The sequence below is a fragment of the Melopsittacus undulatus genome, chromosome 6, assembly GCF_012275295.1.
Source record: "Melopsittacus undulatus isolate bMelUnd1 chromosome 6, bMelUnd1.mat.Z, whole genome shotgun sequence".
In the NCBI taxonomy this organism is placed as follows: domain Eukaryota; kingdom Metazoa; phylum Chordata; class Aves; order Psittaciformes; family Psittaculidae; genus Melopsittacus; species Melopsittacus undulatus.
The window spans coordinates 24,266,858-24,282,308 of NC_047532.1; the positions used below are offsets into that span (position 1 = coordinate 24,266,858).

General features: G+C 41.1%; 1 protein-coding gene across 4 annotated transcripts in view; it reads left to right on the plus strand.

Moving 5' to 3' along the window:
* The window catches only part of PRKACB (protein kinase cAMP-activated catalytic subunit beta), a 73,291-nt gene extending 68,245 nt beyond the window's left edge, over positions 1-5,046 (plus strand). For 2 of the 4 annotated variants that reach the window (XM_034064384.1, XM_031050665.2), the window contains one exon: positions 2,001-2,369. In XM_034064384.1, the coding sequence (XP_033920275.1) occupies positions 2,001-2,126 (126 nt within the window). In that variant the 3' untranslated portion in view covers positions 2,127-2,369. Of the gene's footprint in view, positions 1-2,000 lie in introns of all 4 variants that reach the window. The other 2 variants (XM_034064385.1, XM_005151032.4) reach the window with 2 other exon arrangements.
* Positions 5,047-15,451: the final 10,405 nt, after the last annotated feature.

Here is a 15,451-nt window from a genome sequence, read left to right on the forward strand (position 1 = left end):
TTGAAAATCAGTTTGAGAAGACGCAGACAGAATTCAGGTGATGGTAACTGTGTGGCTTTGTAGGCTAGGTGTGTACACAAACTGTATATTCTCTCAGAATAAATTATCTAAACACGTTGTTTCAGCAACGAAAGGGTAAACACGTGTCAATTAGCACAGTCCATAAATGCCAACAGTTAGTGTTGTTTCTTGGGGGTGTATAATGTTATCACCCAAAGTTAGCAGACCTTAGTTTGTATTAGTATGCGCTGTATCTCTTTAACTTACTGATTTCTCTCTCTCTCTCTCTCTCTCTCTCTCACACACACACACACACCCCATCAGTAATCTGCCCAGGGCAATGAGCAGTTGCACAGTATGATCTGATCTCCTGCCTTAGCTGGAGCTGTGCCTGCTCTGCTTATCTGTCTCCCCACCATGTTGCCTCTGGCACACATACTCCTTGGGACGTCCCCAAGAGAGATACTTGCCTGATTACTTTGCATTTCCAGGTTTAAATTTACATCACCACAATGATTTTGCTAGAATTTTGCTTACTGCAAAGGTGGGTAAATTAAATACCTGTCAAATGAAAAAGAGAAATGCAGTACTGATAGTCATACCTCACACTTCTGTGTGTCCTAGACATGTTGGAGTAGAGCTCTTCTCCTTTTCCCCAGGCTTCTGCTCTCTGGTCCCTCTCTTACCATCAGTTTTTCATCATTGCCTCCCATCAACCCCGAACCCTGCATATTCCTTCTTCCAGCATGCAGCTGATTATAAAATTCCACTTACTTAAAAAGTAATTAAGCTTAATTTTTAACTTTATGACATGTGATAGACTAGAAGGATTAATATTTGAATTAACATTAGCTAAGTGAAGGTAGAGTTTAGTAGTCTGATCCGTAAAATAGCATTTCAGTGTCTGCAAGTTGGCAACAATTCCTTTTTATTCCCTCCACCTCTCTACTTTTCTTCCCCTGACTGTGTAGAGACAGCCAGTAAAAATGCAGGTATGTCCCTGTACAGATCCTTTCTGTGCAGATCCCTGTCTGTGAAAATCCATATCTTCATTTATTGTCATTTCAGTTTAACTTCTAAGATGAGTGGAGGCTGAAAGTAGGGACAGATTGAGACTGTTCAGTTGTATCCAAACCTAAGGATTTTATTGTAAGGTCAACTTCAAGAAACTGTAAGTTCCCTCAACTTAAGAAACAGCAGTTAAGAGGGTCTTGGAAAACGACAGATTCCAGTGCCTGAGTGTGAATGGCTTACTACCATACAGCTAACATGAGATGTACTGAATCTAATGGTCAGTCGAGTATGTATGTGGATCTGAGAGGATGTGCAAGTAGTCTTTACCAGAAGGGTTTTTCTGTCATGAATTAGAGCTGCACTGGCGTTCTGTACAGTCTTTAGTGACCCCTTCATGTCACTGCTTGTCTCTCACTTGTGGCCTAGTTTCAGGAAGGCTTTCACTTCTCAGAGTGAAGTCCCAGGAGGAATTTTATAGGAGATGGAGAACATATTGTTTTAAACTTGTACTAGGTTAGTTTTTATCTGGAAATGGAGGTTTGATGTAAGTAGAAGAGGGATTCCAAGCTGATTTTTGGGTAGTGTTGATGGTAATCAGCCTACTCTGCTTCCGCTGTGACTGTGTGCTAGTGCTGTGCAGCCCACGCTCTGCTAGGAGCTCCACCACACAGCTGGTGAACAGCAGAGAGCAGGGTTCCTTCTGTAAGAAGGGAATTAAGATTTGTTTTGAAGTGGAAGCATTTTCACTTGATGGTGGTCAGTGAGGTACTAGTCTATTTCAGCTTACATTCATACAGCTAGATGTGCACCTTCTTAGGCTGGATTTATTTGTCCCACAACTTCAAGCTGTAATATCTGATTTCTTGGCAGGATTTGAGAAGTAATGGGAATGTTGTTGTGCTCATTATCACAATGTTAAATCTAAGAGTATTAGGGCAATAACATTTCAAGTGCCTCTTTTTTTTTTTTCCCCTTATCAAATACAGGTAGAAGCTCCATTCATACCAAAGTGCAGAGGCCCTGGAGATACCAGCAACTTTGATGACTATGAAGAAGAAGATATTCGTGCGTCTCTAACAGAAAAATGTGCAAAAGAATTTGCTGATTTTTAGTAGGAGTAAGAGGACAAGATGACATCAGGGCTCACATTGGGATCTTTGCACTCTGTTAACAGATGAGGTGGAGCTGAGACCATCATATGTCAAAACAGTTACCTAGTTACTTCATTCCACAAAGCTGACTGAGGTCTTTATTGCCATCTTCCATGTGTGCAGTTTGCACCAACCCTTCTAACTAGGCACAATTAAGCAAGCACTGTTTGTGCAGTAACACAGAATAATAGACCACTTTCCTACTTAACTTTGGTTTCTGTCGTTCTTTGTTTCTGTGTATTGTTCATTTTCCCCCTTTGAAATGAAGTAGTTTTTTACCCAAGAATGCTCCATTTTATTTTGAATAATGTATTATTTGTGTGAGTGAAATGGAAGGTGTTGCGGCTAGTGTGATTTAGACTGAAGTGAAAGATAAATGTTGCTTCTAGTCTGTGCCAGCCAATAATTCTTGTCTGTCTTGTGTCTGATGCTACAATTTATAAAAAATTTTTAGTAGCTCAGACTAAACCTAGCCAACATTTTTAGCATTTTTCAAGGTAGTATTTATCGCCATATAAATGTCTGCTAAATTAACTTAAAAACGTTTCTTCCTGGAGACTGACCAAAATTCAGTAGAATCAATTGGATGGCTTACGTAGGGGACAGTAGCTAGACCCTGTGCCTTGGTTTTCTACATCCCTGCAGTTTTCATCACTGCCTCCTTCCTTTGTATTTCCCACCTGTGCAGTAGGTAAGTTGCCATAACCAGACTGTACCATGGAGAGCTTACAGTCTTGTGAGAAGGAGTAATTATACCTGGTCTGGACTTTGGACCATATTTAACCAAGTCAACTTACCAGCATTTCAGTTGGCAGGTATGAAATGGCTTTTTTAAGAACATGAACCCTAAACTCTTAAAGGAAGTTTTGGTCAGTATTGTAGAGAATATGATTCATTTAGATTCACACTTTCTTTCTGGTTTTTTTTGTGTTTTTTTTTTTTAAGCCAGCATTTGGGCTCCCCAAGTATTCCTTGATTTGAGCCTTTTTTGATTAAAAAAGGCACCCATTAAAGTCACCACCACCACACCACAAAAAGCAAAATGCGCTCTGCCATTAGCTATGAAAAACAAATGGTTTCGCAAATGCAACATAATGTTCTAGATGCATCGCTGGATGAACACGGTTATTTTTTGTTAGCTGTTAAGAATAAGAGGTTCTTGCCAAGTTTTTATTCTGGTATACTATATTAGTAAACTGAGGATGGAGTACTGCTACAATAATTTTCTTTTTAATTACAGCACTTCATTCACGAAGAAAAGAGATAAAGTTTCAAAACTGCAGCAGCTGGGTTTATTTTAGTTGCGTTGTGTCTTCATTTCTAATCTACTTTCTTTCAGTCAAACAGAATGTATGGTCACACAGATATAAGTATTTGGGCTTAATTGTTTTGTATACTCTCACCAACTGACTTAAAAGATACTGCTATTGTGCTAGCTTTGGGCACTTTTACACATTTAATTCAATGTTAATAATCAGTGGCTCAGCACTTTTTTGGGGGTTGCTTTTAAACTTATTCATAGTAGTTTTATTTGTACACTTGATTCTGGCTGTCTCAGTGACCTGTCTTAAAACAGCACATCTAAACAATTTAAAATAGACTCATATTTTATGATCAATTTACATGCATACAAGGATGAATTGTTTTTAAAGAAAATGATACAGCCATTGTATTTGTTTGAATGCCAATGCAAATACACCACTGGCATTCCCTCCTTTTAATCTGTATGGCACTCCTTTAAGAAAAGCCTTTGTAGACATTTTACAAAAGAATGAGAGATGTACCATCAACATTCTGTATGTTTAGGTTGTTGAGCATTTTTGCACAACGTCATTAGGAGGCTGACACTGAATACAGTCTTTGTCCACCCATATTTACATATGTGCAAGAAAAGTATAAGATACTTTGCTGTAGCAAATTTTATGTAACAAAGATATATCGTCACATTAATAAATTTAAAGAAATCCTTTGTATGAAAATGTTAAAATCTTTTGTATTTCATTTAGACCAAGAACATGCTGCTGTATGCTAGCTGTATGCGATAAATTCTACAGTAACTTTGTTGTCGTTTATGAACTTTAAAAGATTTTAATAAATGTTGGAGATCACAAATTGATTCTGTTATGATTTTAATTTTCAATCATTACCTTTATAATTCTAGTAAGGATCAGAGATTTTTTCTGTTTTGTAAAATACTGTAATCATTCATCTTGCGTGTACAGTAAGACAAAAGTCTAGGATTGGTTCTGACCTGTCTGATACCCAGATTAAACTCTACATGGGCATAAGTGGACAAGTTATCCTAACATCGTGACATTATGCTACTTTTTTAATTTTATGAAAATCCTGTTAGAAAGTAAAATACTTTTCCAATATGGCATAATAGACTTCAGTATGGAAATGAGATTCTATTTTGGAAAAGGAGGGGAAGTGTGCAATTTCCAAGGCATTAGTGAGTACATTTGACAATGTGAGTATTATACAACCCTCTCATTTAAACACAGTCATAAAATATAACTACAGAATATTATGTTACCTGTATTTAATTTGAAAAATCCTTTTCACAATATGGAAAAATTGTATATCTATGACAGTAGAAGCTTGTTAATTTTACACATTTGAGGAATTAAGTGTTGAACTATATGGTATATTTTAATTGTATTCTAGTTGTATGTAACTTCATTTCCAACATAAAGGATTGTATCTCATTAAGTAAATTGCTTTTTTTATTATCTTGTCAGTTGCATTAAAACCCTTATTTTTAAATCCTTTAAAGTATTTTACTAATTTTTGCAAATAATTAGATGTTTTTAAGTGCTGCAATAGTGTGCAATATAGTAAACATTTATATACAGAAGTGCAAATTAAATTATGTACAACACTTGTGCTGCTTCTTTGTGAATCAGAATATTGTATGATGAGAGTCATTGCATCTCCCCACACACTGCAAACAGAATTTGAAAATTGGAGGAAAAGGTTATGAAACATACCATTCTTATTAGTTGGGACACATTAAGCTTTACACTGACTAGGAGGTTTGGAGAAGATGGTATGGAGAATATGAAAGGCACTGTGAGATCTCAGTGAATGGGACATCATAGACAAAAGTAAGGAAGGCGATCGTTAGCAGCAGTATTGTTTGTCTTCATATTTTCACCTTCAGACTCGATGCTTTTTATTAAAGATAATTGCCTGGTTTTAAACTGTCTGCAGATCCTGCTGTACAAACTTTGTGCTATGTCTCATTGTGCTGTGAAACAACTGATAGAAGTAAAGACTGTTCATGGTCTTGGCATTGTCTGTCTTGAGGCTTTTTCCACCAGTGGTGTTCAGAGAGGCTCTGATACCTGCTCTCTGTAAGGCAGCTTCTCCTCTTCCCACTTTTGGAGCGGAGCTTCGGCCTCTTTGCTTCTGCTGCTATACGTATGACTACAGACTGTGGTTTTGTGTTCTTCATGGTTTCATGGTACAAATGCTGTATTACATTTTAAAGACCTGTGTACTTTTTCTAAAGCTGGACTAAGAAACTATAAAAAGGTTGTCTTCTGCTTTTACTACAGCTCCCATGCAAACATGGCATGTCGAGCAGCAGATTTGAAGGTGTCGTTCAAATCTGTTGCTGTTCTTTGCTGCGTGTAAGGAGGACTTATTCCAGATAAGAATTTGAGAACCATTCCATAAGAAACTGGTAGAAAGACAATTCCATTCTCCAGGTGAGGTGTGTGTAGCTGATCTGGATGTATGTGACAAAAAGTTTTATGACCACCGTAGTTTTACAAGTGTGGGTCTTGCACACATTTTAAGAATGTTTTTACTCGAGAGCTGGAGGAATCAACTGATCTGAGGCTCTGAGGGAGGGGTAAAATGAATGAGCTCAGGTTGGGCAGTGATCACTTGCAGTAGAAGGGTTAGAGCTCCACAAGGATGTTTAAATATCATCTAGATAGTAAATATTTGTCATCTTGCATAGGAACTGTGTAAACTTGCATTTTTTTAGAAGTCTGAGGTGGGCATCTCAAGATAGCTTCCCTTAACTTTACAATTTGATGATGAATAAAGGTTTGAATTAGGTCTGAAGCCTAGTGCCCTTTGAACCTTTTGTTGTTGGGTTGGAGGTATGTACTGCAAAAAAAGGGGTGCCTGCCTGAAGGAACTTGCATATATTGACAGTTTAATTTATTCTTCTAATTTACTACTGCAAAAGATTTCTACCTCAGTGGGATAGTGGCAGCTCGAGGCTTCCATGAAGTCACTGCCTCATTAGCTCCCAGTGGTCTATTTCAAAGCCAGTAAAATTTCCTTCAGAATCCTTGATCTGGTTGTCCTGTTACCTCCCTCAGAGGGTCAAATGCAAATGTCTTTGCAAAAATGTATAGCAAAAAAAAATGTGTTTATGTGGCCCTTTGCTTAAAATTTTAAAACCAACATATTTGTGTTGTTCATTTGCATTAGCTGATGGGCAGTGAAGCGTGTAAGAAAGACCCAGAGACAAACTTGCACATTCCTTATTAGTGCTCAGCTTACAAAATTCGGATTTTGAGAGATCACACTGCAGCAATCTAATATCTAGTTGCAAATTCTGCTCTCTTGTGTTGAGAAGCAGTTTATCTGAGGGTGAGAGGTCATTGACAAGGCTGAGGTAGAGAAAGTAAGTTTGCTTAATGTGTGGGCATGGTGGCAGCACAGAAGCTCTTTAGGATGCAAAGGTCTAGCTGTGGAAGGAATTTGAGGACATAGGTCAGTTCCCACACATACACAACCACAGTAAAAAATTTTTTTTTTTTCTGGGAAGTAGAGGTTATAGACTTATTCCTCTGCCTTTGCTTCCAAGATGGAGTAGAAGACTGGAAAGGATACACTTTAAGTATATTGACACAAATGGAGCAGGGTCTCAGCAGCCTGGCTTGTAATGTTGTATGTTCAAGCCTGTCCAGTCAATTCCAAGAAAAAATGCCAGTCATTAGGGCAATGAAAAGTGGAGTGCTAGAAAGGCTTGATTAACTTCCAGAAATTCTTCACCACCAAGATAATATGATTCAATATATTAAAAAAAAAAATAATAATAACCCAAACAAAACCCAACCAACCAAAACACAAAGAAAGAAAAAAACCCAACCTAATCCAATCCAACACCTTTTCATTTATGTTTAGTGATATATCAATGCTTTAGTCTATGGAGCAATATCCCAACTGTCTTCCACTGGAAGTATTGTTCTTTACTGTGTATCTGCATTGTTACTTTGAATGTGTATATCATTATCAAGTAACAGTTCAACAAAATGGATGTCCTTTCAGTTTCTTCCATCTTTCTATTTAATGTTTGCATAAAGTGGGGATCTAGGCATTAGGACTTCATTAATGATAGGTAACATCTTGGATGAGTAAAATAATGTAATGCACTCACAGGTGTGGTAATTGAGGTTAAGCAATCGATAGTCAATTATTTCATAAACGCCCGGAGTTTTTAAAACAATACCCAAAAAAAGTGTCCCCAGGAATTATTAACGTTATTCTCGTACCATATATATGAGGAAATATGCATCTGGCAGGCTTGCTTACCAGTGGGAAAAGCTGAGCATGAAGCCTTAGTAAAAACATAATGTACAACAAACAAGATCCTGGTGGCAGAATTGGTTACATGATACAATGTGTACAATGAAGTGGTAAGAGTTTGTTAATGTTAGCATGTTAGTTTGTCAGGAGCGTGGTTCTAATGCTATAGACGTTATATGCTCTGTAGCTTAGGACCTTAATGCAGGGACTTGGCTTCAGGAGGACATCCACATCAGGCAGGCACCTCCTGTTACGAACGCCCCCATAGCTCATTCATTCTGGAAGGGAATTTCAGACCAGGTTGGCTGCAAGGTACGTTTCCTGCCAAGATAAGTATTGCCGTGAATGCTGGGGGGGAAATAGCCCCTTAAAGTTGCAATATATATTTTTTTATTTTACTTGGAATTTATACAATCCAAAGCTATGCTTTAGAGCATTCCTAGTATTATGTCTGAAGTTATTAAACTGGTCTTAATTCTGCAGCTACTTACTGACTAACAGAACTCAACTCTGACTTTTCTTGATTTTTCTTTTTTTGTTTTTAATGTTCCAGATTGCTACAAAAACCTATAAAATGAGATGAATCATGATTCCAGCTTCCCTTAGCTTCTCTTGAACAAAAAGCTCTCGTTGCATTCATTTGCCAGTAGATGGCACATTTATATGGCATGGAACAGTGCGTGAAAGAAATGTTAGCTTCAGAGCATGGTAAGAACAAGAGGGGTGGAAAATAAATGTTTAAGAGCAGTAGGGAATGAGAAATTCTGACTGTAGTGGTCACATAATCTGTCAGATAATACATGCAATACCAACCACGAGTATTTGTTCGTTATATATTAGTAGATTTTGCCTTTAATCCTTGCAATATTTAAATACTTGCAATATTTTTCCACTGATTTTCATATCAGCAAAAACAAGGCTTTGACATTAAATTGAACAAAAGCATTGTTTTCATTATATATTGTTGCATGAACTGTATGAAAATTTCACTAAAATATCTCACTGATAATATCTCACTGTTTTCATGAGAGGCAAGAATCAGGGCTGTTTAATAGCACACAGTCACATTTCTGTATTACATGCAGTTGAAAGTTCAGAAATACACTGCTTTAATCAGACTGCCACAAAAAAAAGAGAGAGAAAAGAAATTGAAAAGTGCTTTTAAGCTGGTTCATTGAATATACAGTATTTACAGTAGAGAGAATATAAATTTTTAGAGTTGGATATAGCTCTACTAATTGAAGCTACAGTGTTTACAGGCAAAATGCATTTTCCTGAATTATATGACCACCAGAGCAATCAAGAGAAGATGAAGTTACAGCCAGTGTATTCTTTAGAGCACCTCTGATCTCTCTTGAGCCTCATCAACCTGATTTAGAGCTGATCAAATTTTTAAAAGGTCAATTTAACTGTTCTAACCTTAATGCACAACTTTTGAATGTTTGTCGTGCCTGACAGGTGTAAGCATCTAGTTATATCAAAGGAGAGAGGAGAGAGGGGAAAGAGGGCCATCTAATGTGTGTCTTGAGACAAGGGGGAACATTCGGAATACTTCCCCTGCTGCAACAGTGGGTCTTTTCTTGCAGTCATTGGCAGTTTTGGCAACCACTTGCCAAACAACATGCATATCCTTTGATCTTTCATATTTAAATAAAAAGCACAGGGTTGCCATGATTTCTTTTGGCTTTCTCATAGTTCAGTGCCTACAAGCAGAGAGCTGGTAAGATCCACACTGGCACAGTGACTGAGAGCTGCTGAAAACACCCTTCTCTAGGCCTGTGGTGCTTTCAGTGGGCTGAGGAGCAGCACCCTCCATGGAAGAAATGCCACATTCTGGTCTTCCACACCTGCTATCTGGCAGTTATACCACAACTGTAATGTTTAAGGAAGATGACAGTATTTACCAGAACATGTGTGCTTTATGAATCTTAGAAGTTTACAGATTTTAGAAATATGGATGTTTCTGAAGCAGGCTAAAACTGCCTGCCACTGACTAACTCTGCCTCCCTACTGGGTATCTGATGGAAAAACCTCGCAGCCCTAGAAACTCACTGAATGGTTGCCTAAGCACCTCTGAAATAACATCATTTCCCAAATGGCTGTGGTTAGCAAAGGTGGACACCCTTCAAGAGTTTGCCACATCCAGGTGTGGCATAGGTCTCTCCGCACGCTCAGAATATTTATTCAGAAGAAAACCATGAAGGAACATACTGGTTCGGCTGGACTCCTGATACCAATATGGGTTTGTGTCTAAGCTTCTGCCTCTCTTCTTTATTGAGTGGATACATGGACCTGGATATTTGCAGTCTTGGCTTCTAAGAAAACCCCTTGATGGGCAGGTAGATGATTTCCTGGTGGGAAGAAAGCTTCCCAGCAAAGTGGGGAAAACCTAGCAAGGATCAGCATGTTGTGCTTTTTCCTTTGCTTCACTTCATACAACCAAAACGCTGCCTTTCAGATTTTCCATAGATTTAACAGCTCTTTCAATGAAATGTCTGAGCCATATTTATATAAAACATTTTTATTAGGCTGGATTCTGTTTTACAATGTTGGTATTTCATGTGAATAATTTTCATTAGCTTGCTATGTTATCACAAGCTAAGCAAATATGTGGCAGGTACTACTGCTAGTATGAGCAGAATGAGTTGTGGTTTGTATGCTGTTTTTTTCATATAAAGTATAAGCCTTAAAATAACAATGGTTTAAGTCTGGCCAGTGGCTTTGTTAAATATGAACTACTACCAGGATAACAAGGAGCACAATAAAATAAGTAGGGCAGGAAATTCTCAGTGAAGTGGATATAATTCACATGCAGGAAGATTTATTTAAGCAATTCAGTCTTGGAAAACAGAGGAAGCAAAAGCAGGAACGTGCCACTGGCCTTGCATTGCAGTCAGCTGCTGAACACATTCATTTTCAGCCTGGTGTGAAGAGGGTGCAACTCTAGCCATCCTATTGGAAATTCATGAGATTACCAGAAAAAAAAAAAGGGTTGGATAATGCTTGTTGTGTAAAAAGGACCTCAGCAAACTAAAGCAAAGGTTTAATGGAGTCCACATCAGAACAGAACAGAGGGGCTTTGCCATCCCGTTAATTACTGCCTTGTCAGCGAGGCAGAGCAGCGCTCCTCCTCACCAGGCATGCAGGGAGCTGGGCTGCTGATGCAGCACTGTGCACCTGCAGAGCTGTTAACCCATGCACTGATCCTGAAACAGTGCTTTCACAAAACTTCCTGTGCATCTGTGGACCTCCATTTTAACCTGTGAGGGTGTACCCAGGTTACCGTGTAGAGTACAAATCCAGGCTGAATGGCTCTTGTGCTCTGACCTGGTATTTAAACACTTCAACTCAATTGCCTCAGAAGTGAATGCTGGGTTGGTACAAGTCACTCTGCTGTGCTCTTGCCAAGGGTTTTCTGCCTTTCCTTTCTCCAGACTTGCTTTACACCAATGCTACTTTTGGCCCTTTGTCCAGCCTTTATGCAGCACTTCAGAGCAACATGGTAATGCTCTGCCTTGCAGAAAACCCTAGCAGGTCAGACACAGCATAGCTTTCTAATGACCTTCCTGGCCAAGGCAGGAGTTGAAGAAAGGTCCTTCATTGCTGGACTGTCTGCAAACTGGAGTACCTTGCTGGGACCTGTCCCTCATTCCTCTGTCCAATGCCAAAGCAGGGAAGTGAGAGCAGCACAACAGGTATTAAGCTGTTGATACTGTGGAGCAAGGTAAGAGGCAACCTAGAAAGAGTATGGACTGTAGTGGAAAAGACCTTAACTAAGGAAAGAGTTTTCTTGGAGAAAAGCATTGGAAAGGTGCAGCCTGGACCACTAACAGGGACTTTGCCTCTTTCTGGGTGTACAGTAATTGCTAGGGACTCTGTAAAAGACTCCGTAAGTGTAGTGTGGAGCTAGGGATTCTTCAGAGCAGACAGGGAAGGTAGAAGTTATTGCTGACACCCTACTGCACCTCGCAGTGCAGCCCCAAATGTCTGCAGCTGGGAGGCAAATGTACACAAAGAGGAAAGGGGAACAAGCTCAGAACACGCAGAGCTTATTACAGAGAGGGTCTAAAAGGGCTATGGCCATTCAGAGAGCTGAATCTATATAGGCAAGTAAACACCACAGAAATTGAGAATTCAATTATTAAATTAAATAATATTACTACAGGAACAAATAGGTCTAAACTGGTCATGTATTTTTTAAGATGTAAATTGAAAGTTTGTGACCACCAGTAAAGGGGAGCTTGACACAGGCTTTCTGCTTGGCAGAGTGGGATGAGATTCTTTATGGGTTCAAAACCAGCGCAAGATGCAGATGTGGTTATATGAGGGTTTGTGTGGGGTGGCAGCAGATCAAACTGCAGCCTGGAAGGTCCCTTATAACTCCTGTATTACTAGGAAGGAAACAATGCAAAGGGATTTTTAGACTGGAAATAACTATAAATTAATTCAATTTGAGTAGCAAGCAGTCATCTTGAACCTGTGTCACTTCCACATCTGTGACAAGAATTACTTAAAACCAGTCTGTGCCACGTTTGTTTCCCTTGCACCCAGTGTTACATTAAGAGCGGTTGATGATTTTTGGTCACTAAGCACGTTTGGATGATATCTTTCAGCATTGTGCCTATCTCTGGTTTACTTTCTTCCTCGCAGTGAGCAGCATTTCCAATCTGGCCGCCAAAAACCACAACTGATCACTGCCAGCCGCGAAATGTCTCCCTGAGCACCCCGAGGCAAAAGCATATCGCCTTCAGGGGTACCGCTCAGTCAGCGGAGCAGCTGGTGCTGTGACAGCCACGTCCCAGGCTCCACACCAGTGGTGCTGTGCCCGGGCAGGGACCTTAGCCGGGCGGCCCCTCAGGGACTTCAGCTCCCGGCAGGCCGCGCGGCTGGCGGCCATTGGCGGGGCGGTGCGCGAGCACTGGCGAGGCCGCCGGCCGTTACTGCCGCCTCGCGCCCAAGGCGGGCGTCGCGCGTGCGGCCCGTCCCACACAGCCTGGGGGCTGGCGTTGGAACGTTCGGTCACTGACGAGAAATACGTGTTTTACACACAGGTATAATCCGTTCTGCTCTGCATAAGCCTAGGTTACAAAGAGGAGCTTTCCTTGCTTCCCTCAGCGTGAAACTGCACAAGTCCTTCGTTGTTTCCACACTTCTCTTGATCTGTGAACAAGGTTAGCCGTGATTTTAGCCAGGCTGTTGGAACAAGGAAAGGTTAAAGGGCTTTATTTTGCTCTGGTGGAGCTGAAATTGGGTACCTGCTGCACAGTTAACAGGGTACTACAATCTCCTTAGCTACACATGCAATGCATTTTGTCTTCATGTGTTGCTGTCACTTCCCTAATGGACAAAAAAAAGATATATATAATATTTTTCAGTAGAAAACTGGTGTTTTCCAATACCCAACCCCTAGGGTCATCAGTGTCCAGTACCTACACTGATTTCTGCATATTCTCCTTGTGTAACAACAGAAGCTCAGAAACACGTGGAGTTGACCCTTTAATCAACCCTGGTCTTGCTTCATTCCCTACATGGCCTGGAGCTGTTTTTGCTAGAAGCGGGATGCAAATAGTCAAACAAAAGTGTAATTCACTTTCCTGTTTTGTCTCCCTTCAGGCATAATCTCCTTTTATTAAATTACCTTACTCCAATGAATGAAAATACAAACTACTGATCATATCCACACTGAATTTTTCCACAGCCTGTTTTCCTCTCTCTGCTGTTCAAGGTCTTTTAGCCAGAATGCACACACTATGTGAGCCTCACTTCAGATACTCCAAGGATTAACTAAAGAACATGATGGAAGGAAGGGGAGAGCGTGAGTAAAATAGCTGGTTTATATTTGTATCTTCAAATGTCAGTTCATTACCAAGTTAGAAACCAGCTGATGCAGAAAACTCATTATGGCCTCATTTAGAAGGCTTATTTCTTGAAAGACAAAAAAGAATTGCCTTACTTGTCCAACACAAATATGCTATGTTCTACAGCACACTTTGGGATGTGAAGTAAAGAGGGTTTTCTTTAGGGTGCAGTATGTTTAATACTCTATTTAACTTGTTCATCTGAATTTATTTAAATTCAGAAGCAGTGAGGACTCCTGCTCTCTGTTCTCACTGCTTGAATCCCATTATCTGCATAAGTTTTGCAAACTTTGGTCATTTATTTGGCAGCATGTGAGTCAGGCAAAATTAAATGGTTGTGGAAGTCACATCTATTGTCCTTTGTGTGAAAATGAGATTTTCTTGTGATTTTAGTGCTTGTAACTGTGTCTGGTTAGCAGTTACTTGATTCAGATCTCTGCCCATGCGTGCAGCCAGGAGGCACTCAGCTGCTCCTGTGAGGGAGACAGATGCAGGGTGCCTGTGCCAGCCCTGTGCCTGCCCTGCTGCTCTGTCTGTGGGTGCCAGCTGGGGCACTTGTGGCACAGCACTGTAACTTGCTCTGCAGAAATCGGCTGAAGTCACCAGCTCACTCTGTATGAATCCCCAGGTAGCTTGTAATGTCCTATTGCCTCTTGGTGAACTGCAAGGGTGTAGTTTGAGTATTTTGACTCAAAGGGAAATTCTTCAAGTAAGACATCCCCAAATTTGTACTAACCCAGGCTGTTAAGGGTGGTCAGGAGGTCGCAGCCTCTGAGTTGTGATTGGGACGCAGCCCTGGTGTGGAGTGGGTCTTCAAAGCCCGTGTGTGGGGAAGGCAGGGTGGGTTGGTTGGTATTACTTGCTTATTTCCCTAGCTGACAACGTGTCATCCATGTAACGCTTCTATGCCATTAGAAGACAGCCTGAATACAGGGAAGTCTGGGAGAAGAAGTTAAAAAATAGTGTAATAAAAGTGCAATTGTTGGGGGAATGTGTCAACATTTGTATTAATCTTTGTAGGTGAGATTTGATTGCCAGTGGACCAGACTTAGTCGACTGTTTTCATGAACCTTGAGTTGTACCTCACTACACAACAAATCCCGTGGGTATCTGGGTCTCCTTGTGAAATAAGATACGACGTTTATGTGAGTACGAGGTGTAGCTGTCCCCCGGAATTGCTGTCTCCATCTCCCTTTTCCCCCAGTGCTGCTGGTGGTGCTGCCCTTCGTTGGCACCCTTTCCTGTCACCTGGCCCCTGCTGATGCTCCAGTTCCAGAGAAAGTCACCTCCAAGTTGACGAACTTGTCCTAGAAACGAATTTTACGTAACTTTATCATTCTTTCCCAAGATCTGGTTGTTCCCATTTCTCACCTTGTGTAAATTTCTTCGGCTCAGTACTGTATCCTTCAAAGAACATCTGCGGATTCTTTCCCTTTTCCCCCACTCGTACCATTACTTCATACACCCCACTCGGGTAGGAGGAGTAGAAATATTTACAAGGAGGTCCCAAGAAACTCAAGTCATGAATCTGGCACTGAGCGCTCCTCTCCGGCCCTGCAGCCGCTCGTGCCAGCAGCCCGCCTCCGCCCTGCCCGCGGCTGCCCCGCAGGTAAGTGCTGCCAGATGGAAGCCGCTGCCCGGAGGGTTCGGTCGCTGCTCCCATTCTGTCAGACTCCCCGAAGTGCCCGCCGCGGAGGGCACGCCTGCAAGGGAGAGCGCTGCAGGGCGGCGGGAGGGAGGACCCCGAGGGCCCCGGGCTGAGCGGGGGGAGCTGGGGAGGCGGTGCAGTGCTGCGCCTTTAAAACGGGCGCCATGACGCGGGCGGCGGTTGGTGCGGGCCGTGTGTGGCGGGCACGTCAGGCGGGCCGGGCGCCA